The 24,802-nt window shown below is 44.7% G+C and overlaps 1 protein-coding gene across 1 annotated transcript in view; it reads left to right on the top strand.

The window, feature by feature from the left end:
• The window catches only part of LOC104833043 (unconventional myosin-X-like), a 103,841-nt gene that overhangs the window by 31,000 nt on the left and 48,039 nt on the right, over positions 1 to 24,802 (top strand). Inside the window, exons 4-15 of the mRNA XM_010569553.1 lie at positions 3,715 to 3,902; positions 4,146 to 4,280; positions 8,952 to 9,076; positions 10,429 to 10,442; positions 11,096 to 11,180; positions 12,816 to 12,919; positions 14,290 to 14,419; positions 15,280 to 15,398; positions 19,161 to 19,307; positions 20,030 to 20,130; positions 22,350 to 22,416; positions 22,875 to 22,967. Of these exons, the coding sequence (XP_010567855.1) occupies positions 3,715 to 3,902; positions 4,146 to 4,280; positions 8,952 to 9,076; positions 10,429 to 10,442; positions 11,096 to 11,180; positions 12,816 to 12,919; positions 14,290 to 14,419; positions 15,280 to 15,398; positions 19,161 to 19,307; positions 20,030 to 20,130; positions 22,350 to 22,416; positions 22,875 to 22,967 (1,308 nt within the window). The remainder of the gene's footprint in view (positions 1 to 3,714; positions 3,903 to 4,145; positions 4,281 to 8,951; positions 9,077 to 10,428; positions 10,443 to 11,095; positions 11,181 to 12,815; positions 12,920 to 14,289; positions 14,420 to 15,279; positions 15,399 to 19,160; positions 19,308 to 20,029; positions 20,131 to 22,349; positions 22,417 to 22,874; positions 22,968 to 24,802) is intronic.

The raw sequence follows: 24,802 nt of genomic DNA, 5'->3' as shown, positions 1-24,802 counted from the left end.
ACCCTGCACAACAGCAACTGGAGCTGGAGAGAGGAGTGAGAATATATGAGAGAACAACCCTGCAGACCCCCAGGTCAGTGAAGAAGGAGGGGGAGGAGATGCTCCAGGTGCCAGAGCAGAGATTCCCCTGCAGCCCGTGGTGAAGACCATGGTGAGGCAGGCTGTCCCACTGCAGCTCATAGACATCCACAGTGGAGCAGATATCCACCTGCAGCCCAGGGAGGACCCCACGCCAGAGCAGGTGGGTGCTCAAAGGAGGCTGTGACCCCATGGGAAGCCCGCGCTGGAGCAGGCTCCTGGCAGGACCTGTGGACCCATGGAGAGAGGAGCCCACGCTGGAGCAGGTTTTCTGGCAGGACTTGTGACCCTGCAGGAGGCCCATGCTGGAGCAGTTCATGAAGAACTGCAGCCCGTGGGAATGACCCACGTTGGAGAAGTTCATAAGGACTGTCTCCCATGGGAGGGACCCCACGCTGGAGCAGGGGAAGAGTGAGGAGTCCTCCCCCTGAGGAAGAAGGAGCGGCAGGGACAAGGTGTGATGAACTGACCCCAACCCCCATTCCCTGTCCCCCTGCACTGCTGGGTGGGAGGAGGTAGAGAAAATCAGAGGTAAAGTTAAACCTAGGAAGAAGGGGGTGGGGGGGAAAGGTGTTCTAAGATTTGATTTTATTTCTCATTATTCTACTCTGATTTCACTGGTAAGAAATTAAATTAATTCTTTCCCCCAAATCTTGGGGAAAAAATGAGTCTTTGCCCGTGACAGTAATTGCTGAGTGATCTCCCTGTTCTTATTCTCACCTATGAGCCTTTCGTTATAATTTCCCTCCCCTGTCCAGTTTAGGAGGGAGAGTGATAGAGTGGCTTTGGTGGGCACCTGTCCAGCCAGGGTCAACCCACCACAGTGGGACTGTATCTGGGAATATGTTTGAGCAGTGTCTGACCTGGAGGACATCAAACCGTACAAATGCTGTTTTACATTTCTGCACTGCAGACATTAATATTGCAGTTACCTTATCACTATTACTTTATGCCATAGCCCAGCTGCATATAGTTTTCAGTTAAGCAGAAACTGAGAATGTCAGCTGTAGTGCCACCTAATGACTTGCAGTGATCTGTGAATACCATGAATGTTACAGGGCTTGAGTTCATTTAATATCATCCTCAATGGTCTCCACAGAACGTAGTAGGCTAGGGTTGCAGATGAAGCTGTACTGAGAGGAGTTATGCCTATCACTCAGGGCCAAATATATTTGGAAGGAAATCAGAGAGATCAGAAACAGGTGAGAAATACCATCGTTTTCTGGAAAACAAATTCACCTGAAGGAATGGGTAACCTGGAATACTGGTAACTAGTGTTAATAATAAATAATAATAAAAATAATTAATGAGAGGATGGAAAACTGAGAATGTGAAGTGGACAACTGCTGTGAAAAAGGGAAGGGCAGTGCAGTTCTGAGCTGTATGCCTGGAGGCATCCTACCACGAGCTCCTAAAGGGGATCCTTTCTAGTCAGAGAGTGTAGGTAACAGTATATCTAGACTGGCGTGGTACCCATAATTAATTTGCTACAGGAATACTCGCAATCTCAATAGTATCTTTTGATTTCCAAAGAAATACTATTCAAGTTCTACCAAACTGTTTAAGGAAATTATGTAAGCACAGCAACAGCCTGCAGCTTTTAGGAGTGCATCTTCCCCCTTCATTCCTGTAATTCCTGTATCCCTTAATAAAAGTAGACCCAACATAATGTGAGTGATGTATAAATGAGCTAGGGGCTATACTGATACATTTTGTGCTGTCCCTAGCTCTGCCGTGCCTAACCACCCAATTAGGTTCTATTGTCTTGAGAAGTAGACATGCCACGCATGGCTTGTCCTGCTCTACAGAGTTCTCTGGGGACGATCACTCCTTGCTAATAGAGTGGCTGGTACGTACATGGTTGATGCATGGATGCTACTGCTATTAAAAATTGTGGATAGAAATTGTCTATAAGGGACTGCAGGTAATGAGGAGACTGCAATTGGGAGATGGAAAAATTTCCTAAAAACATCTTTGAAAGAGATGGCTGTAGTGGAAGAAGTTCTGGAAAGGACTGCAGCGTGAGCTCTGTCCCTTGGGAGAGCTGAAACTAGAGTGGGAGATGCAAAATGAAACATCTGAGAGGGAAAAAATGGTGTGAAGGTCTGGGAGAAGTGTTAGGATGGACATCTCTGTCTTGTAGTCTCTGGGCAATGTCTGTTGTTCAACTGCTTGTACAGTGCTTTTTCCCGGTCCATGTTTTCTCTCTCAGTGCTTTCCTATTTCCTCCTACCTGTCTTGCCAAACATCACCTGCTTGCTCATTGCTTTCATCACTGGTGAATTGTATTTCTGCCCACAAAGGTCCATGTCAGAGCGTCCTCAGGACTTGTTCCATGCTAGCCTGTTCATACTGATCATGCAATTAGGCCTAGGTGATATTTTTTTTCCCCTGAAGATCTCTGACTGCTGCTTTAGTAAATGAGTCTTAAATATTTTGGTGACTACAACATCTTATCAGTCTGGCTTTGGGCTTCAGAGCTTGGCATTGCAGTATGGCCCCAGATTTCATTTGGCAGGAAGAAAGCAGGCGTCTTTCTTGTCACCAAGTGCTTCATTTACAGCTTCTCCAATGGATGCATGCAAATTCTTGCATATGTATGTGCTGACTCGTAGTTCATGGTTTGGAAATAATACTGGATGTGGTCCCTAGCTGCAAAGCTTGGCACCTACTGCAGCAATCTAAGAAAGGGTATTTCTGGAGTAAAGCAGCCCAAGATGTCCCTGTGAAGGAGGCCACCACACCAGCAGCAGCATTTAAGCTGGATGTTGACCATATTACAAAAGCCATTGTTAGGAAAGAGGTGGCACCATTGCTCTAAACTGCAGCTCTGAGATTAACTGGATTTGAGCTGGTTGGCTGAACTGAAAAAGTAACGCCCCAAAACCCCAAATTAATTTCCTTCTGACTTCACAGAAGAATACTTTTGAAATTCAGTATTGGGCTTTGGGTATTTTATTTTAAATCTTACTCTTTTCTTGAACTGTGAGTTTTTCAAAATAAATATTTCAAAATAAAACATTTAGAAAAATGTAGAAATGTTTTGACTTGAAATCCTGAACTTCATCTTCAGCTGTCAATTTTTATTTGGCTTAACAAATGATTGAAGCTGCTCCAAACAGCACTTTTCAGCAGAAGAAAAATAATACATTTTAATGGCTCTTTGCGCACGTGTGTGTGTGTGTCTGTATCCCACCTCTTTGTTCAGCAGGTGCTTGAACCCTGCCAAGCACCCTCCACTTAAGACTGTGGGTAGGGGCATTGAAGGTATCTCCTGACACTCCTTCAGTCCTGGCTCTGCTTTTCAGCTTCAAGCACAGTGCACAGTAGCTGGGTATGAAGATGGCTTCATGTTTTTAAATTGTGTAAGCTTAATTTAGCCAAGACAACAGACTAAGAACACTTTACTGTAAAGCAGTGAAATTCAAACTGCCTCATTCATACCGAGTCGTGCAAGCCCCTGCCCTGGGGTTTGACATTCTTTGCCAAATTGGGGAGCTCTGCTGAAGCCCAACTTCCTTATTTAGGCTTTCTCTCTTCACCATGAATTACTTCAGGGTCTGGGTTTGTCGTGATTTTTTTTTTTTTTTTTCCAGGAGCTTTATTTCCTTGCTGTGTTTTGTTTTCTCCCCCTAGACAAACATTGGTTCCATCTTGGCATCAGTAAATCCCTACAAACCCATCCCTGGTCTGTACAGTGTGGATGCCATAGACCTGTACAGACAGCACCGCCTGGGTGAGCTGCCTCCCCATATCTTCGCCACCGCTAACGAGTGCTACTGCTGCTTGTGGAAGCGTCATGACAGCCAGTGTGTTCTGATAAGGTTAGAAATGGGAGAACCGGCTACTCCCGGACTGCATTACATGCCTTGCTCCTGCTGCTCCATTTGCAATGACATCTGCCTAAATATCCGCACCATCTTCCCTACCCTTTGCCTGATCCCTGCTTGCCACAGTGGAGATGCCACGTGTTTATTCCTGGAGATCACTTCTCTGCCGCGGGTGGGATGGTCATTAGCTCTGCCTGTCCTGGATTTGTGAATGAAATGCATGTTTTTTCTTAACAGCGGAGAAAGTGGAGCTGGAAAGACTGAGAGCACCAAGTTGCTGCTGAAATTTCTGTCAGCCATGAGCCAGACCTCCCTCGGGGCCCCTGCATCTGAGAAGAGCACTCATGTGGAAGAAGCCATCCTGGAAAGCAGGTATGGTCACCCTCACGAGCACGCGGGGCCCCATCCCTGCAGACGCTGGCATGCTGGGGCAGCCTGCCTTTGGCAGGGGCGCTGCCTTCTGGGCAGCTGGGCTGTGGATGGAGCCAGACCTGGGCAGTGAGGATCACGCAGCTGAACGGTGTCGCGTCAGGGAAATGCGGTCACAGTCTCACCGGGACGCCTCATGCTGGCTGCTCTCCCAGCTGCCCGTGGATGAATTAGGCTTCTTTCCAATAGCAGTGCAGGGGGTGCATGGCAGCCGGAGAATTAATGCTCTAGCCAAGGCTGGGATTTCTCCTTCCTTCAGTAACTCATCCCCTGTGCCTGCCCAGCTGCATCCTTGAGCTCACCTGCACGTCACTGCGCTGTTCCTCTTTCCAGCCCTACATCTCTTATGGCAGTGGCTGGAGGGGACGTGGGCAATGTCCCTTCCTGGCTGTCCCAGGTCACCCCCGTCTCCCACAGCTCTCGGTTGTGGCTGTGCTTGCAGTGAGTCTCTGTCACGCTCTGGCTCCTGGTCTCCTCCTTTAGTCCCTGCTCTCTCCCCCGGCGTCCATTTGTTTCAGGCCACCAGTATGTCTTCCTCTCAGAGGTCCTTGCAGCTCTCTTGCTGTCCAGACAGGTGATTTCATTGAGAAACTTCCACAGGAGCTGTAAGAGACACGAGCGAGAAGGTTTGCTGGGGGGCTGCAGCAGGGCTTGTGTGGGAGGAGGCCCCGGGCTGGTCAGAGCTGGTCTTAGCTGGAGCTGGCACCAGGGAATAACCATCACCCGCCAAAACCTTGCCGAGCCATCAGGCAGGCAGGGAAGCGCCTGGCACCCAGACCAAACGTGTTTGGGAAAGAAACTGGCAGCCATGAGGGGATGGACACATGGTCTGTGGGTGACCCTTCATGCCAAAGGAGGTCCTGACACTTCTGAGGGACCGTGACCTGTGCCAGGGCAGGGACGCCCCTGAGGGACTGTGGCCCACAGGTGACCCACTCTGGAACAGGGACACCAAGGAAAAAAGTGTCAGGAAAACCTGAAGAAGCAAAGTGCAGCTGAGGAAAACTAGTAAGAGGCAAAGAGCAGCAGAGAAAACAAGGAAGCAAAGAGCAACAATGTGTGTCGTCCCAGCCTCCTGTGCTGCCCGCTGCCTTGGGGGGGAGTTGCGAGGGACTGGTTGTGACCTAAGGTGAAAGTGGAAGCTGAGGCTAAGAAAAGGAGGGAAATAGGTGTTTGACTTTAAGGTAAGCCTTGAGAAGAGGAAGGAAAGAAGTTTACTTTAAGCGTCTGTTTTATTGTCCTCCTTTTTCTTAACACCTGAATGCTGTTTAATAAATTAAATTAAACAAAAATTCTCCAGCATTTGATTGTCCTGCCAGTGATTGGAGGACCTTGCTGGAGGTCTTGCAGGTCAGTACTGGTCAAGGGCAAGGCTGCAAGTTGGTCCCAGTTTGAGCCTGTGATAGTTGCAGAAACCTCCAGAGGAGTAAATCAGATGTCTGCAACAGGATCTAGTTGTGTAATAGGCTGGAATCCTTTGAACCATCTGTGTAAAAGTGTCTCTCACGCAAGTGGTGCATTTCAGGGCCCAGAGAGTAGAGAGAAGGAATGTTTCCTGGAAGACGGTGACGCAAAATAGTTACTAGTAACTGTGGTGAAAATAGCCTAAGCAGACATGCGGTGTCTAACATGGCAGCTGCAAGAGCACTGCGTTTTTTAGGATCCTTATAAGCAGAGCAGCACTGAGCAGAAGCATTGCTGCCTTTGGATCTGGTGCTCAAGAGACCGTTGTTGGATGATTTATCCTTTGGAGATGTGCAGATTTTACCAGGGACATTGGCAAATTGGAAGAAGCTCTTAAGCGCGATACAGTCATGACTCAAGATCTGCAAAATCTGCTCTAAGGCAAGCGGCTTAGAAGGCTTAAGCCCACTTAGCAGTTAAGTGGTAACTTGACTGTGATCCAGAAACCTTACAATGGTAGGTAGGTGATTCCTGAGTCTGCAAGATCCCACCGCTGTGAGGTGGAGTAAGAGCTTGCAACTCGTTTTGTGTACATTTCTAGTGCTAAGTGAGCTATTGCAATGCAAGTGCAGGAGAATTTGATTTGTCACCTTTTCCCTGAAGAAGAGAAGCTGAAGACCTGGCCCAGAGCCAGAAACTGCTACCACTCCTAACAAGTCTACCTCATATGTTTGCAGTTCAGCTTCACTTGCTCTGCCAGTGGGCCTCCTTGGGTTAGATTATGGAAGATTTTCATCCTTACGCCCCAGTGCATACCCAGGAACAATGCTGGATTCTCTCTCCATTTCAGACAGCTTTATAAACAAAGTGTTATGTCAGCTTTCTATCATTTGCTTGTGTGTTGTAACATTCGTGCTTGGTGTATTTCTCAGAAATCAGGCTCTGAAAACTTCCTTGGCACTGTTCATTTGGTCTGTTTTCCTTCTTGAAAATATCCGTCAGTCCATTAAAAATTCTGCTGACTTTCCTCTCAGCTTATTTTCTTGCTTGTTTCACTCTGAAGCTCCCTTCTCCATGTTGGGTGACACTGCTGACAGCATAGCCACCTTTCCTGTTACTCATCCCTGTAATCTTCGAATCTGCTTTTTTGTCTTCGGCTATGCCTCTGAGTCCTGGACCTGCATAAGTTGCAGTATTTCTAAAATCCAGGCTTCGCTTTCTGCTGCCCTGCTGAAACTGCTTCCTATCCTTTCGAGTCCTGCAACACACCCTGCCCACATCCAGCCAAGCAGCCAGTATCACCCCCCTGATGGGCCACTCTGCCTCGTGCAGTTCGCTGCTGCATCAAATGCCGCGTTGGGATGTGCTGGCGCGGGCAGTTTGGTTGGCCCAGGCAGCCGCCCCCCTTGCTGGCTGTACCAGCTCACCCACCGCTCTGCCTGGCAGCTGCCGCCAGCCTCAGACACCCACGTGCCTATTTCCTCCCCCATCCCTGAAAGCCTTCCGCAATCATGTGCATGAGCCCATTGCCAAACTAAACTATAAAGATACTTCCTTGTGCTTTGCTTATCTAATTTAACATGATTTAGAGCCATAAAGATTGGCTGGCTGGTTACTGCACTCTCACTGCAACAGTGGTGGTCATATAACGTAACCTTGTTCTCCCTTTTTCTGGTTGTCCCCATTAATTTTTGTTGATTCATGGCGTTGATGTGCTCAGTGGGACATTCCTGTGCGATGTCCTTATTTACATACTTGTTTCAGAGGTCTGGATCTTGGAATTCGAATTCTCCACGGCAAGAAACTTTCTTCCTGATCTGTGCACACAGATTTCTATGACTGGGATTTCTATGGTTGTAACATATTATAACAGAGCAATTTCATTTCTATGCTGTTGTTTCTTTAAAGTGATATTTTCAAGAGATAAATTAGGAAAATACTGCCTGAAGTTTCCTGAAGGTTGTTGGGCCCTTCCCACAACCACAGCTCTCACCTGCAAGGCCTCAAGCTTTCAGCAAACTCCAGCAGTATCTGTAGTTGTAATTATTTGTCATGTTAATAATTATTAACTTGTGAATAATCCTGTATCTGCCCCTGCCTCCAGTGGAACCGCACAGTAGATCGGTGGAGATGTTTAAAAAGCCAGTATTTTTCAGGGTAGTAACGGCAATAATTTTTGTTAAAAACTATGTATGTTTTAAAATTAAATATGACTACATACAGGCTGTTCTTGTAGCAACTCCATGACTCCTTGCTCATTGGGCCTTCAGATTATTTTAGAATTGGCTACAGTGCAAAAATGAATATTTTAATCCTGGATCCAGCATATCAGTTTGAATGGTTTAGGCTTTTCCCTTGTACTGTTCTGTGGAGCAAGAACCAAGCTGCATTTTAACTTGCCATTTTCCGTGTTGAATGAGCCTCCTGAAGACAGGAGGTGACCAGGAGACAAAAGTCTTCAATTCAACACCCATCTGCAGTTTGGTGATAGATTTTTTTGCAAATTTTTTTTTTCCTGAAGGGGATGATGTGGTGCTTTCAGTATGAAGTTTTCAAATCTATAGTGTGTGTACAGTCCCTCTACTTGGAAACCATGTGGCTTGTATCAACCTAAGCAAGATTTAAGTAACAAGGGCTTGAGTGTTCCAGTATCAAATTTCAGCAGCAAACAAATCAGTTTAGTACTATGTTTGTTTCTTCGTTTGAAAATGTTTGCCTGTAATTATAAGAGGTGGCTTATACCGTCTTCTCTTTCAAAGGTAGAAGCAGAAACAAAGTATGTGGTTTAAAGCTACAGGGTGTTTGCCCTGTATATCCGATGCTTCTGAAAATCCTGAAAAAAATACAAGCCCATTTCATGGGATGCTGCTGTGTTAAGCACACAACCTGGCTGGGTCTTGCCACCTTTCATTTCCTGAAGCCACATTGGTGGGGAATGCCCTTGACAGTGTGAACACCAGTTGCCCATACTGATTGGGGACTGATTTAATTAACTCCAATCCCAAAGGTTTAAAATTTATCTAGCAGCATGTTAAATTGCTCTTGCGATCCTTCCTTGCCCTTGAGCTCCTCCTGCTTGTCCAGTCTGGTGCTGTAACAAATTAATCTCACATGGCAGTGCACGCTGTACAAGTGGCAAAAGGTTGGGTACATGCTTTGTTTTAATAGTATCCCATCACCAATCATATCTTCATTGCGTTGTTTCTGCAGCCCCATTCTGGAGGCTTTTGGAAATGCCAAGACAGTTTATAACAACAACTCCAGCCGCTTTGGCAAGTTCATCCAGCTGCACTTCTCTCAACATGGACACATCCAGGGAGGCCGAGTAACTGATTGTATCCTTTTCTTCAGTGGACCAGAAATGGAATGGAGCCAGTGAAGATGAGGAAGAGCTCAAAGTGGGTCAGGAAATCCCTCATCACAGTTGCTCAAAGTCAGTTTATAACTGTGGCCAAATTTGCAACTTAAAGAGGGAAGAAGTGTTTGTTTTGTGGGCCTGCACCACCTAGTTCTGAAAACCTTTCGTCTAGGTACTACATTAGGTAGGGACATAGTTTGACTTTTCACTTTGGCAGTCACAACATTTGGTACTTAAATCTCTAGAATTTGCTACCTAGGAAGATCCCTCATGTTGATTGCATCCTGTTTTTCCCAGAAGATTGTTCCCTTATGTTAGCTCTGCCAATGAATTAATGATTTAGAAAAGTGAGACCAAGCTAAGAATCAATATATTCTGCACAATATTTGGATGCAGAGGAGAACAGGAATTTAGAGGGCCAATTATGACTCCCTTTTTTGGGCTGCCCATCTCCAGTGGACCTTGGAACCCTAATCATAGAATCATAGAATATCTCAAGTTGGAAGGGACCTGTAAGTATCATTGACTCCAACTCCCTGCTCCTCACAGGACTACCTAAAACTAAACCATATGACTCGGAGTGTTGTCCAGACACTTCTTGAACTCTGACAGGCTTGGTGCTGTGACCGCTTCCCTGGGGAGCCTGTTCCAGTGACGAGGACAGGGAAGGCTAGATATAGTTGAATTATGTTGTGCCATGACCGCTTTCTTCCCTGTATGCCCATGTACCCCTCTCCCAACGTATCTTTTGTCTACATGAGGCAGCTAAGGCTGCTCTGGCTACATTTCTTGATGTTGATGTTCAAAGCTGCTGATGACTGCAGACCACACCAATTTCCACTGGAGTAGCAGCCAGATGAATTTACTACTGTTGTAAATAACAGGCTTGGATTGTTTAGTCTCTGCTCTTTGTGCTGTCAGTAGATTAAAGATAGCAGTCTCTTGCAGAAGCAATGAGAACTGATGCAAGACATGCTGTGTGCAATACAGACTTTCAGATGAGAGTGGCCTCTCTAATCTTTCTAGGTGTCCCTAATGCGGCTCATCCTTTGTTAGGTTACCTCACCATTGTGCAGATCCAATGCTCTATCTGACCCTGCCCTTTTAAATATCCCTTTGGCACATAATACCTCCTTGGACAAGGAGTAGAGAGGAAGATTCAAGATGATGTTTGGAACTGCTCTTTGTCCACTTTCCAAAGCGTCAGTTATTTAATGATTTGTTGCTTGTTACAGGGTTCATCCCAATGTGTCTAGAAGATTCTTTGCCAGTCGTCAGGAGATCTGTGCATATGTCATTTGAATGTTTTCTCCTTAACATGCTGTTCAGATTTACTGGAAAAGGTAGGTATCACCTCTACTGACTGCTGGATGAGCCCTCTCCTCATAGTATGGTGTGATAGTGCCAGATCTGCTCCTGGATGATGCTGCCTCTGTCACATCACATAGACATTAGCTCTTTAGGTGTTACTATGGCAATTGTCTCAACTGAGGAAGAGGATTGTGGAGGAACAATGTTTGTTTTATATCTGTCGGAGCCTGTTCCTCCTGTCTTTGATAAACCCTGTGCATTACAGAGAGACTCCAAGAAAAAGCTGTTTACCAAGGGGAAAGGGAGAGAGAACAAGTACCTGGGAACTTAGTTCCATAGAGGGGAATATGGGGGTACACCTCCACATGCAGACATCTCTGCTCTGATTTAGTTTACTTTGGACTCAGGAACTCACTGAGGAGCAGGGTCAGAACTGACAAGGTACAGTTTGTCCATGCGCACACTCTTTAAGTGAGTTCAGAGAAGTCTGTCTGTGCTCAGTTGCACAGCCATACATGACAAGATCTTGATGTAAAGCTTAGTTAGACAACACCATCACTAAACTGGAAGAAGCCCCTCTTCTGCATTGGCTCTGGAGATTTACCTGTATCCTGGTCCTCTCTTTGCCTTTGCAACCACAAGTGCGATCTCTTTCTACTGGCTACTCCTGTATTCTTTGTTTCAGAACAGAGTGGTACACCAGAACCCCGGAGAGAGGAATTACCACATCTTTTATGCTTTGCTGGCTGGTGTGAGTGGGGAGCAGAAAGGTAATTTCATTTTCTGGGATATGGTGCTGTCCTCTTTCCAGTCCAGCATGTGAAGCAGGTGTAAGTCAGAGCACAGATATTTCAGGTACTTCATATATAATTTTTTCTTGAAGGCCATATGGTGATTTCATGGGAAACAGAAAGGGGAGTTGAGAGAAAGAGGCTGAGGATGACAGAAATGCTATATGAGAAAAGACACTTCAGGCATTCTGAGCTGGAGGGAAAAGTCTGTGCAATGAAATGAGGTAGTGAAACTGGCTAGAGGCAAAGGAAGGGTAAGGAGTCTTGATTCAGATGCTGATGGGTGCTGTTCAAGGAGTTCAAAGGTTGGACTGACAGACATATTTTACAACAAACCTTCAGTATAGGTAATAGGAAAGATAAGAATTAGAAAGACCAGCGGTGTAGTGGCAGGACTAGAGTGAAAACATATCTAGTATTGGAACAAAGGGTTTATAGCTCTGTGCATGGGGAAGGGAGAGGTGGATCTGGAAGAGGGCATGCAGAGAAAGTGGCAGCTGCAGGCTGGAAGAATCCTCTTTGTAGTGCAGCACCCCCTTAACAACATTTGTGTGCACCTGCTCTGGGTGCTGCTCAGCACTGATGGTCTGTCTTGCTGAAGAGGTCAGATAGGCAGGCAGGAACACGTTACAGTTGCACTCTGGTTTTGAGGGACTGGGGAATTTCTTTATGCCTTTGTTCTGCATGTATTAGAATAATCAGATGGAAGAATTGGGCCTGACAGAGAGTGGAAGGGAGTAGGGCTTCAGTTCTGGGGAGTTCATGCAGGAATGGTCACGTAGGTCAATTCAGAGATCCATCTAAAGCAAAGGAAAATAGTGGGGACCATGTTTATCAGCAAGTACTTAGGGAAAGCATACAAACCAGATTATTTTTCTTCAGCAGATCTCTGCTATTCTTCCCAATCTCCCTTTCCAAGCAGGTGTCCCAGGCTGCTTCACTTCTGTAATGCGTTTCTGGCTCTTGATCATCCTTGTCTCCCTTCTCCAGAGATCTTTTAGTTCTCTATCCATTTTGAAATGGGGGATCAAACCTGCAGATAGTATTTAAGATGTAGTCATGCTACAGATATGTACAGAGACCTAATTCTGGTTTTATGTTGAGTTCTCTGTTCCTTCTAAAACTGAAGGAACTGAACTGTGTTCAGTTTTTGACTGCTGCTCAGCACTGAGATAATGTCTTCAGAAATATTACTGTGACTCTCTGAACTCTGTCTCAAGTAGTGATACCTAATTTAGAGGTCATTACTGTATGTGTATATTAAGAATATTTTTCTGTACACTTTATGAGATTGAATTTCATAATCTTTTTTTTTTTTCTGAGTCCGTTCACTATTGAAATATTCTTCTGTGACTCTGCAGCTTGGGATTTGACTGTTAGAAATCATTTTGCATACTGTCTGCAAGCTTTGCTACCGCACACCCTCCTCTTCCCCTTCCTCAGTGCATTCACTGTCTAGGTGTGGCTTTTGAGGGATATGGAATCTGTTCAGATGAACTGTCCCTATGGTAAACACACACACTGTTTTGGGGGACCAAGATCATGGAACGAAAAGGCTGATTGCTAAAGAAATTGTTGTCTTTCTCTTCCCTGCCTCTTTTTCCTCTGTTGCAGAGAGTCTCTCCCTCTCTGAGCCAGAGACTTACCGCTACTTGAACCAGTCTGGTTGTGTGACTGATGAGAACCTGAATGACGTAGAGATGTTCAGTAAGGTCATGGTGAGTCCTGTCCTAACTCCTGCTGAACTTCTGGACACAATCTCATGGACTAAACATGCTGCAGGGTCTAGATCTCACAGGCAGAATTTATTTGCCCTAAGCCAGAATTTGGTGTTCAACAAGTCTGAAGTTCAGCTGTACCTGTTTATGGTAAAAACAAGGCTCAAAAAGTGTTTTTAGTGTACAGAAATGGGGGAATTTGGGAAACAGTCAAGGATGAATAATAATTTAGAATGATAGAGACTTTGGGGGGCATGAACCCCACCCCCCACCTCATAATAGTTCCTGGGAGCCCTCTAAGTGGCCTGATGCAGGAAACCTCCATTAGAAGGGGAACAGTTTGGTCTGAAGGTAGTGTTCTCCAAAAGTGTTCTGGTAAAGTTGTATCACCTGTGCAAATGGCATGTTCTGAAATACCACACAGATATCAATAGACATCTGTAACTTTACCAGAGGTTATGGGTTTAGCAGGATGAATATGCAATTCATGTTTTGTTTGAGAAGTGGTTATTGGCCTGAGGGCTTTAATAATGTAGGTGAAACCAGATAGGCAAGGTGAGAGGAGTCAGTTTAGGATTTCAATAGCTCCTGCTTAGGTGTGATTCAAGGGAAGGAAGTGTCTCCTGTACAAAAGAGGTTGCAGTGGCGACATGGCATTTATACTTCAGCTGAGGAGATGCCTGGAGGAAAGAAGAGAACTAGAACCCTGGAGTACGCCACTTACAGGGTGAATGCCTGAAAACTAGGTCCTACCTCTCAAAGTCAACTTATGCCCCAAGAACCCTGCCTCATGTACATGCACTAAGGCAGAAGGAATGTGCCATACGTCCTCATTTTCTGGTAACCAGTTTCCAACCTTCTAGCAGTTAATGAAAGCCTAGTCTTAAATCTTGCTGCATAAATCTACTATTCTAAGATAAAGTAAATTAAAGGGGTTACATGGATCAGACTAAATTAGGTATATTATGTGAATCTGTCCTTCAGGGAAGACAATAAGGCAGAATGTGGAAGCAGTCCAGTGACATCTGTAGCCTGTACTGTCAGTGTTCAGGGAAGGATTTCCTCACACAGGCACAGACAAACATATTCTTCCTGTGACAGACAGGCAACGATAGCAGCAAAGTCCAACTTGAGGATTGGGCAGATGCCCACCTGCCTTAGATGGGGATAGGATAAATGAAGGAGAGAATGGGAGACAGTGAAGATCGTTGACAGATGTATAGCTGAGAGAGGGAGTGTGCCATCTTGTTTCACTTTGATTCACAATGATGATAATTCTGAGTTTTACATCTTACATGGGCTGGGCATGAGTGTAGGGGTTGCGTTGTACTGTGGCTGTATGTACCAACGTTAGCCAACATTTTGCATAGACTGCCATGAAGGTGGTGGACTTCAGCACTGAAGAAATCAGAGACATCTTCAAACTTCTTTCTGGCACACTTCATTTGGGAAACATTGAATTCATGACAGCTGGCGGAGCCCAGGTGACAACAAAAGCGGGTAAGTGGGACCCTAGCAACTTGGTAGACCATGCAAAGCCCCATAAGGCCCCCAGTAAAGCTCAGTCCATTGTCCTGTCCCCCTCTGCTGTGCCGGTCTGCAGTGTCTTTGCCAGCAGGTTCCCTGCAGTTTAACCCTGCAAAAGCACTGCCACAGGATGCGTGGCTCCAGAGCACTGGTATGATTTAGTTTGGCTGTGGCCCTGTGATCCATTTGTTCTCCTGGATACTCTCAGACTGTGTCCACAGTCTCACAGTTTCTCTTTTGCATTGAAAGAGCAGGAAGAAATAGGAACAGGGCGGAGTTTGAGATAAAAGTAGTCTGTTAACAGACTTCCCCACATCTTCCTTTGAGGCATCTACTAGTGTGCACTCTGTTACAGTTATCCAGTCTGAGCTGGTCTGGTAAAGTGAATCCCTAAACAGACAGAAGCAACAAATACATATTACAAGTGCTTCAAGTCTTAAGTTAATTGCTTCTCTTTTTGACATCCAAGTTTAGCAATCCCACGCTCAGACTGCACTATTGTGCCTTTAGGAAAACATGTCTTCTCATTTAATAAATATTTTGCTGGTGCTGATCTTTACGCAGTGCTTTGCTCTTCCTGTTGTCAACAGAAAGGCTGACTTACTTGAGTGGCCCATAATGGGTGCCGCCCCTGCCTCAGACTGGATATGTGAGCTTACAGCTTTGAGTATGCCAAAGAGAATTAAGTACAGGGGAGTGTGTTTTGTGCTGAGGTTTAGTCACATGCCTTGTAGGAGCCCCTGGGATTTCCTCACTGAGCTGCAGAATACGGATCTCCCATGAGTGATGGGGATCCATGCAGGAGTAAAAAGTGTGTTCTTCTTTGTTATTAGTGCTGAACATTGCCAGTGACCTCCTGGGTTTAGACGCCTTTCAGCTTTCTGAAGTACTGACGCAGAGGTCCATGATTCTGCGCGGGGAAGAGATCAGCTCCCCCCTCACTGTGGAGCAGGTAAGTGTCCTAGTGTATGCTACTGCTTCTGCCACTTCTGCATTTCCAGGCCCTCTGTCTCCCTCTTGTATCATCCATTCAAGTTTAGTCTTTCCTCTTAACGCGCCCTAGGTGCTCACCTGTGTCCTCAAGTATTTTGCCCTTATTGGTAGTTCAGGTCCCAGTGTTGACTCTGCTTTTTAGGCTTTACAGGGGAGTTCACTTGCAAATGGCAATGCACAATACTGGTTTTAAGTCAGCTTCACTCACCAGGAATTGGTCATGCTTCTGTTGTGCAGAAGGTACATCAAATGCTTTGTGGTAATTGCATGCGTGCATGCTTTTACCTTGCAGAACTCCCAGGTTACACTGCATTTACTAGAAGATAAAAGCTTGCACACAGTTACCACGAAACATCTGGCAGATGTGGGGTTCTTACCCCACAGTAGCTTCTTTGTGTATCCACGCACAACCGTAAAGAAGGACCAAATAAACTGATATGTAGTTCTCATCTTCTGAACTTACACTGCATGCTGGAGCCAGTCCTGCTTATCTATTACATTTCTCTGTGGTTCCTTACAGTGTTGTGCCTACTAACCTTAACTTGTGGTGTTGCTGATCACTTGAGGGCACTCTTGGTGTTTTAGGTCCATGCACAGACAAGTCTAGACAATCTTCTGTCATTAATAAAATGCAAGACAGTGGGAAACAAGGAATAATATTACTAGGATGGAAGCATCATCATGTTATAGCCAAATGAACATCTGTAATGGAAATCTTGTACTGGCATGGACTGCAGAGGGTTATCAATCCAACTCCTACATTGGCAGAGAAACCAGAGTTACTAGGCTCTCTCTGACAGATGTCTGTCTAACTTTTCTTCAGATTTGCCATGGAAGGAATTTCAGAATCTCTTTAGGTATCCTGCCCTAGCTGCAGTGGAGTATGGAGCTGAAAAGATTTTCCTCATATTTAATTACCTTTGGCATCCCAGCTGTCCACCTTACAAGCTTCCGGTTCTGTGAAGTTTTTCACGTGGTGTTCTCTTTTCTAAGCTAAACAATTCAGTTCCTTCAATGTTTCCTTGTAAGTAATTTTCTAAATCTCTTCTTCTGTCTCTGTTTTCCCACATCTTTCAAGAAGTGGAGTGCCTATAACTGGACACCGTATTCAAGCTGAAGTCTCAGCAGTGCTCATTACAGCAGAGTAGTCGCTTCTTTTCTTGCTGCAAACACGCCTGCTAATATATCACAAACTAACCTTTGCCTTTAAGAAATGGTATCTTTTTTCATAGTCTGTGACATTTCTTTGCAATGAAATTTTGTGAAAATTATTTTTCAGCCTATAGTCTGTGGTAGATATCCTCAGTAACCAGTACCACAGTTTCTCTTCTCAGCTGTCTGTCCTAAGTAAGCCACATCTTTCTATATCAGCGCACAAGGATGGATAACAAATAATGCCAGAGACACTCCATGCAGTCCAGAGCAACAGTGCGCAGTTGCAGGATTTACAAGAGTCTCCCTAAACAGAGCTTTCCCTGGTAGCGTAGCTATTCCTGACATTTGTGGGTGTTGGACCCCACACTTTTGCCTGCAGGCCAGTGAAATATGAAGGCTGAAAGAAAACATTATAGCAAGTGGATGCTACTACTTAGCTGTCTTCACGAGGTGAGCCTGTCGCACTGAACACTGGGCCTGTAAAGACCGTTCCTGCTTACACCCTCATGTACTGTGCCCGCCTATTCCTGCTTGTTGTTGCGGGAATGCATTGATAGAGCTGCCAGGGATTTCTCATTGTGTAATGGGCTCATTACCCATCTGAGCTTTGACATTTCAGTGGGCTGAATGGATGAACTGGCCTGAAGGCGGGCAAAGCTGGGAGTGTGAAAGGAGCCTTTGAGGATCTCATTTGAGCCATATTGTGGGGAAAGTGGCTTTGCTTACAGCTGGATGGGGAATTCCTGTTCCTGGAAAATGAGTCCAACTTACTGTGTGGCCAGAGACACTACAGGGATATGGCCTTGAGGGCATTCTCAGTCCCAACTAATAAGACAGACCATCTGATGGTCAGAAGAAATACCCAGAAAAGGCGTACGTGCCCATGCTTTGAAATGTTCTCTTCTGTAGAGAATGGAGATTGTTGTGTGTCCTCGGCCTTGGGATGCTGGAGAGGAGATACTACCCAGGAACAGAAGGGAGGACAAAAACAGTGAGACTGGGTGAAAAGGAGGATCTTGCAGGCTGAGCCTCAGGAGCTTGCTGAGAGGGGCTGGGAGGATTCAGAGGCAGTTGGCCTGTGCCATTAGCAAAGCAGAACAGGAGAGGTCACGTTATTCAGGCTTGCAAAACTGAAGAGGGTGAAGGTGCATTTAGAAGATCTCTGTCATTGCTAGCCCTACTGAAGGAGTTACCCTGGTGTCACAGGTGAAACAGAGTAAACAACCTGTAGTTGATCTAGATACTGAGGTTTATTTATGAAATGACAAGATTATAGCTTTTACCCTACTTGATTATTTCACATATTCTCACTCACCCATCAGCATTATGTTCATTAGATGTCAATTTCTTTTCCCAGTCAGGAGATTGCTGCTTGTCCAGGAGAGTTGGGCAGAAAGTTGTGTTGGTTCATGTTGTGTAGCTCCTTGCAGTTACCAGTCTCAGGAACTACCAGCCAAGGTCCTTGGGCATACCCTGACATGTCTCCACATGTCTCTGGTCTCCAGGATCTTTCCCCACTTCCATCTTTCTTCCAGTCAAGATCTTTGCTGTCTTCTTTCCTGGCCCCTTTTTCTCCCCTCTGGGATCATGTCTTCTTTTTGGGAGCCCTTATTCTTGGCCTTCTCTTCTTTCCAGAACCCTAAGCCCTAGTTTCCCTGTCTAAATAGTGTACGTGCAGAAGGACAGCATGCGATCAGCTTCTTAATTTGTGGTTCTGTCTTATGTGTCTTTATTAATTGGAGGATTTGGGGCATGCCACTTTTGTTTAGTCCAAGTGTTATCAAAATTTACAGCCAGCTCATTCCTGTTACAGCTATCAGGTAGCAGGCTTTTGCTCGAGATTTCAAAAGTTTGATTTTGGACATTCATCCACACACTTACATACGCCCAATTATCTACTGCCTGTTAGTAATCACAATTTAAGTTATTTTTTCCACCTATGACAGTTATGATCACTGCATGGGATGTTGGGTCAGCTCCAGAAAGGTCTCTCAACCCATGCTCTTCTGGGGCATGTGTCGTGGCTGTTGGCCTGCCTACCTGGCTTCCAGTAAGATAATGCTGTTTGCAGGAAAGTTTTGGAGAGGGAATTTTTGAGGGTAACTAGGTGGCAGAATACTCTATTAAATCGTGCCCTACCAGTTTTTGAAAAATTGAGCGGACACCCATTTGACAGCTCTAATAGGAGTAGTGAACTGAAATACCTTGCCTGTCACTGCAAATGTTGGCTCAGGTGATGCAAATGACTGCTGCAGGCTTAGTCATGAGGTATTTTGCCACCTTCCCTGCCCCAGCACTTGCTCCAAAAGATGTCAGTGATTTTGCTACTTCCTTCAGCCTCTCAAGTTCATTTACCCAAAGGTCATACATGGTACATCTGTGTGTGGCTGGGATATTTGCAAATTTGAATGTTGACTGTACATATAATTACTGCACCATACACAACCAGTACAGAGGCTGAGATGTCTGAAGAGGAGTGGAGGAACCTAAAGTCCCATAGAGATTCGTGGTGCCTCTTATGCCTTCTCTTCTCCCTGTGACTCATTTTTTCTCTCTGTATTTACAGGCAGCTGACTCCAGGGACTCCCTCTCTATGGCGCTCTATTCCCAGTGTTTTTCATGGCTCATTAGCAAGATTAATACGAAGATCAAAGGCAAAGAAAACTTTAAGTCTGTGGGCATCCTGGATATCTTTGGCTTCGAGAACTTTCAGGTCAGGATTTTCTCTTTTGCAGGGTGGGTTGGTTTTGGAGATATCAGTGCATATAGGAAGGAATTTTGGTTCATTTGTATCCTGTTTAAGTTAGCATAGGCATCCTGGGATTTCTACACTGCCACTTCCCCCTGGAAGCAGCAAGATATATTTAGCTACCCATTTCTGCCACCTGTATTCATGTAGGCTGATGTTCAAGGTCTGGTTTGTGACACAGACCCTAAGCAGATGTGCTGTGATACATAATATTGAATTTTTGACTTGTATACAAATTAAATGTCCAACTCCTACATGCACGTTGTTTGTTTACATCTGTTTTGCCTTGTGTTGAGAATCCTGTGTGTAATGCTTCTGACTGCCACTGATGAAGGATGTATGTTGAACAGCCATATAGTGACTGCTCAGATATTTCAGAGAAGAGAAAGCCCGGTGACCTTACACTTAGGGAATTATATTTCTTTCTTCCTAAGAAGAAGAAATGTGGTTGTCTTTAGCATCCTTTACTACCATTTAGGCCTAATGAATTAACCCTGCAAGAGCTACAAAAGCTGTTCTCCTAGTGGACCTCCCCATACTGTCCTCCTCATGTCCATCTGACACCCCTTGCCTCCATGTCCTCTAGCTTTATTCCAGGCCTGGCACCTTCCCCATTGCTATTACAGATTCTTTTAGAGCCCAGGGACAAGAATGTTAAGTTCTATAACCTTTGTTTCTTCTTACAGGTGAATCGTTTTGAGCAGTTTAACATTAACTATGCAAATGAGAAACTCCAGGAATATTTCAACAAACACATCTTCTCCTTGGAGCAGCTGGAGTACAACAGGTGACAGACGGAGGAAGCGAGGCCCCTATTGCTTTCATGGGTGGTAGAATGGAGGACATCATTCCTCCTTTGTGCTGTTCAGTCCCTACTGCTAAGGCAGGAGAGGCAGCTGGGCCTTAGTGCAACCCTGACTGTGGATGTGTCTCTGTAAGCACTGTCCACGTGCTTTGCCAGTATAGGTCACTTGTCTCCAAGCAAAAGCTTTCTCCCTTGTAGTATTTAGAAAGTCCAGATTCCCTTCTATCTCTCAGCTGAATGGGAAGATCTTGGGCTTTAACCCATTAGAACACACAGTCACTGCCTTATTACTGACTTCAGTAATGATTTACCCAACGTAGTGGTGGTGTTATGCAGGTGGAATCTTGGTGTGCAAAAAGTAAAGCCCCTAAAGATAGTTGATTAGATATCTGACAGCTCTTTCTGTCATAGAGATTCCTATGCTGTGAAAAGGGCTCTTTTCCTCAGCAAGATTTAAATCAGGCTGTTTCCTGAGCATAAAGAGCATGGGGCCTTCTGCACAGCCGTTTCTCTTCTGTGGGCTTCATATTGGATTGTATTTCATGAAGTACCTGGGGTGTTCTAGAGTATTTCTGCTTCTAGAGAAGGCTGCTAGACAAATACTTCAGTTCTTGCTCTGAAACAGAAGCCTTTATGTTTGTGAATGAAGCAATTGAATAGGGTCAGTGAGGGCAAATGAGAGCAGCCTTGTAAAGGGAGACAGCTGAATAGGCAATTCATGAAATTCTAAAGATTACAAAACTGCAGGGCTATTTATGTACTCACTTCTCAGGCCAATTCCACCATTGCAGGAAGCTTGTGTTAAGAATGGTATCATAGTGACAAAGGATTTTTTCCTGATGATTGCACAGGAGTTTAGGTTCTGTGGTTGAACTTTGGAAAGAACAAGAGCATTTTATTATTGACTACTCATCAAGTTATTCTAGGGTGATGTGCTTAAAGCTTATCTTTCACAGTATCAGCTCTGCTTCCTCCGGTTTAGTAAGTAGCTCCATGTATTTCTTCATTCAACTACACAAGGGGTCTGTGGCACTAGAGACAATTTGATTAACTTGTGATTTGATTTGTTTCAGAAAACCCTGCTCCCTTCAATTCTGGAAGGTCTTCTTGCTCTTAGAAGGAATCCAAGAGGTCTTTTTGTAAAAATATATGGCCTTTCTGACACCCATTGTTGCAAAAATCTGAAACAATGTGAACTGATATTTTTTGTCATTAAGTCGATAAGATATTCCGTTCCCTGGGGGGGATAGATACTTCTTTCCATTCTTCAGAAGTTATTCCAGTTTGTTGCTTCCAACTGTTGCCCACAGGTTTCTGAATGCTTTGAACCTGAAAGTGTGAAGGCTAGACTGACAGGTTTGTAGACAACAGGTTCACTATCTTCAAAATGCTAGCCTTCACCTGAAAGGTGTCTGTATCAGAACGTCAGTAAGTAGCTTCACACATAGCCTGTAGTCTTCCTTGGATTCCTGAGCAAGAGTTATTCCCAGGCTTCTCTGAATTCTGAAAACAGAAATGGCCAGTATTATGGGAGTGTAAGAAGGTGGTAAGAAGGGGGAAAACACATTCAGCACAGATTTACAGTATTTCATGGATAATTTTCAAAGCATGCTTATTGCACTGCTGTACCTACATCAGCTCCCATTCTGAAAGATGCAGGGCCACCCTGTAGGTCCCCTGCATGCCAGGCCAAAGCTTATGTGTCATCCTCTTCAAAACTCTCCCTGAAAAGTTGCTCCTGTCTCTTCTTCTGGTGGACCTATGAATTTGTGGTTCAGTCTTCTGGCAGATGTGCTTCAGGCCAGCTTTCCAGATTGGTGAGTCAGCAGTTAACTCTTGAAGCTGTGTAGCAAACTGTCCATCGTCACCACCACTTGGGCTGATAGTCATCATTCCTGAAAGAGCAACTGAGAGCAACTACAATTTTAATGCTTGGTGTGGAATTTGCTCAATGACTACGAGATGAGCATCGGTCCAAATCACTGGGATGGATAAGAAAGGCTGTCTCTGACTTCCATCTCCTTGTGTTAGCAGTGCATTGTGTCCCCTATTCTTTTTCCTCAGCCATGGCAAAGCCTAATTCCTGCAAATCGTCTTGAGTCCTGGGACAGCTGCTGTGCTTAGCTACTTCTGTTCTCCTGCATCTCAGGGCATTGGATCTTGCATTTCACATCTTTCTTCTGTTTGTTCTTGACTGTCAGGGAAGGGATAAGCTGGGAAGCCATTGACTGGATGGATAATGCAGAGTGCCTGGACCTTATCGAGAAGGTGAGCAGTTATCTATGACAGTTTCCAGGGATCACAGCAGGGACTGCTGATTGTCTTGACCTTCCCTGGGGTTTCCTGGTTTTAAAAACAGGTAGTTGTTGAGGTCCTCTTCCCATTGTGACCTGGCAAAAGTATGAGCTGTTCTAGCCACAGTCCCGGCTCAAAGAAAGCAGATCTCTGCTCATTGTTGAGGGTGGGCTTAGGGAGGGTGTCATAGTTTTAGACAGGGAGCAGAGTTTAAGTAAAACCTTAATGTGAATTTTTTATAAATTATCTTCCCTTACATTCTGCTTGCTGAATGCATTGACTGGCCAGAATTCTGCTTTCAGCTCAAGGTTTGCTGGGTATAAATCAGGGGTAATTTCTCAATGTGCTGTCCAGATCTCCAGTTCTTGGCTTGGTGCTATTTAGTTAGAGCTTTTGCTGACTGTAAAAGTCCATCTCTTGTTTGGCTGTAGAAACTGGGTCTACTGGCTTTGGTGAATGAAGAGAGTCGATTCCCCAAAGGCACAGACAACACCCTTCTGGAAAAACTTCACAGCCAGCATATGGTAAGTAAGAAAATAACCTGGCAGGCAAATGATCAGTATGTTAGCCCCATCAGCATTTCAAAACTGAAAGTGAAGGTTTTGTTGATGTAAAATATGTGCTTTATGCAGGAAATTTAAAAGGCCTTAGGCCCGAACCTGTAAGTGTTTAATAAAGCTGTACTGAACAAAAGTAATATGTGAAGAAACCTGAAAATGGTCTCTTGTGCACATAGAGAGAGGGAGTGTGCATTCCACAGGCTGTGGGTAGAGGAGATTTGAATTTGTTGCATGGGGTGGAGGTCAGGTTCTGTTGGTCTGTGACAGGACACGAGGCAGCACCCCAGGCACAGGATGCGGCTGCACAGTGTGCATGGGTTTCTCCTGCCAGCTGACTTACAGGAATCTGCTCCAGAGCACGTCAAATCTGTCTCCTGGGGCTGAGGATGGCTTTTGCCTCCTGACTTTTAATGAAAGCTCTCTTATTGTTCCTAATTAATTAAATTCTTTCCTCCTCTTTCTTGTATGCTGGACACAAGAGTAGAAGGGCTTTTTCATGCACGTCAGAAAGTTATCCTGGGGACACAGAAACCACAGTGAGATCACTGTAACAATCTCTTACCCTGTCTCTGGTACAGCCAACACTGGTCATCTTAACAGTAAACAGACTGAAAACAAAGCAAATTAAAACCTGTAGCAGGGATTTATGGAATAGTTTACTACTTTAGTAAGAACATTGTCAGCTAATCTGTTTCCTAGTCCTCTAATTCAGGCTTCATGCAAGCCTGAAAACATACAGATTTGTATACTTTATCTGACTTTTTTTTTTAATTAGCATAGATGCAAGTATGAAAAATTAGAGTATCTGCATCTAACTCTGCTAGTAATACTCATGACTACAAATTGGATACAATAGCAATGACGTCTGGTTGGCTACTTACGCATAGTTTTGTGGAAATATTTCCTTTCTTTAGGCTTAAATTGATGCATTCATTTTAGTCCGCTGTGGCTTTCCCTTGTATTACAGGTCAAGGTATATGAGAATGCTCGATTTACCTTTTTTATTTTTTATTGTTGTTGGTATTTTCTTAACTTTTAATATAGAACTTACAAATATTTTTAATACATAGCTTCTTTTGAATTTTCTTTCTGAACTGTCCCAACGTCTTCAGTTTGTCTCCAAATGGAAAAATTTCAAATCTCCTCTTTCTTTCTGCTGTTTATCTCTGAATTCCTCTACATCTTTTCTCTATTCTCTTCTGAGATAAATAATCAGACCAGAATGCAGTTCCCTTGGTAAGAAGGTACCTGTGGTTTATTGTACAGCAGCATGAGACTGTCAGCATTATTTTGCATTCCCTTGTGCCCCACAACATTTTGGTTGCTATATTTGGTGATTTCTGTGCATCGAGTAGCCTTTTCATTAAGCTGTTCATAGTGTCACCTGTCTGCTTTGAGGGGATAGCAGTTAACGTGGAACCCTAGGGAGCTTACAAAAGATGGAAGAGGCTGAGGACTTGCAGTGGAGGGAGGAATGATGAAGTATATAGTGCTCTAGGGTTTGCATTTTTTGAAGGTGAAAGAGGTTTTTGTACCAGTTAAAGTCTTTAGTGCTGGCTGGAAGAGTACTGGAAGGCATCCAGCCAGTGTTGCTAGAAAGCCTGAAGGACATGATAAGAGAACAAGCCCTCTTCTCTGTGTTTTCTGTGGATTGCAATAGGCTTAAGGAGGAAAAGCACAGAGCTGGGATTTGAGAGAATATGACCTCAGATACAACTGGGGAGAGGAGCAATACGGGAGATGGGAGAAGGAACCAGAAGTGTTGTAGGCATGGATGAAATATAAGGGCTTGGTAGAGA

Source organism: Haliaeetus leucocephalus, unplaced genomic scaffold (assembly GCF_000737465.1).
Source record: "Haliaeetus leucocephalus isolate CR32 unplaced genomic scaffold, Haliaeetus_leucocephalus-4.0 Scaffold1, whole genome shotgun sequence".
Classification (NCBI taxonomy): Eukaryota; Metazoa; Chordata; class Aves; order Accipitriformes; family Accipitridae; genus Haliaeetus; species Haliaeetus leucocephalus.
Note: the sequence above shows the minus strand (reverse complement) of the source record. Positions and strands in the feature narration are given on the sequence as shown.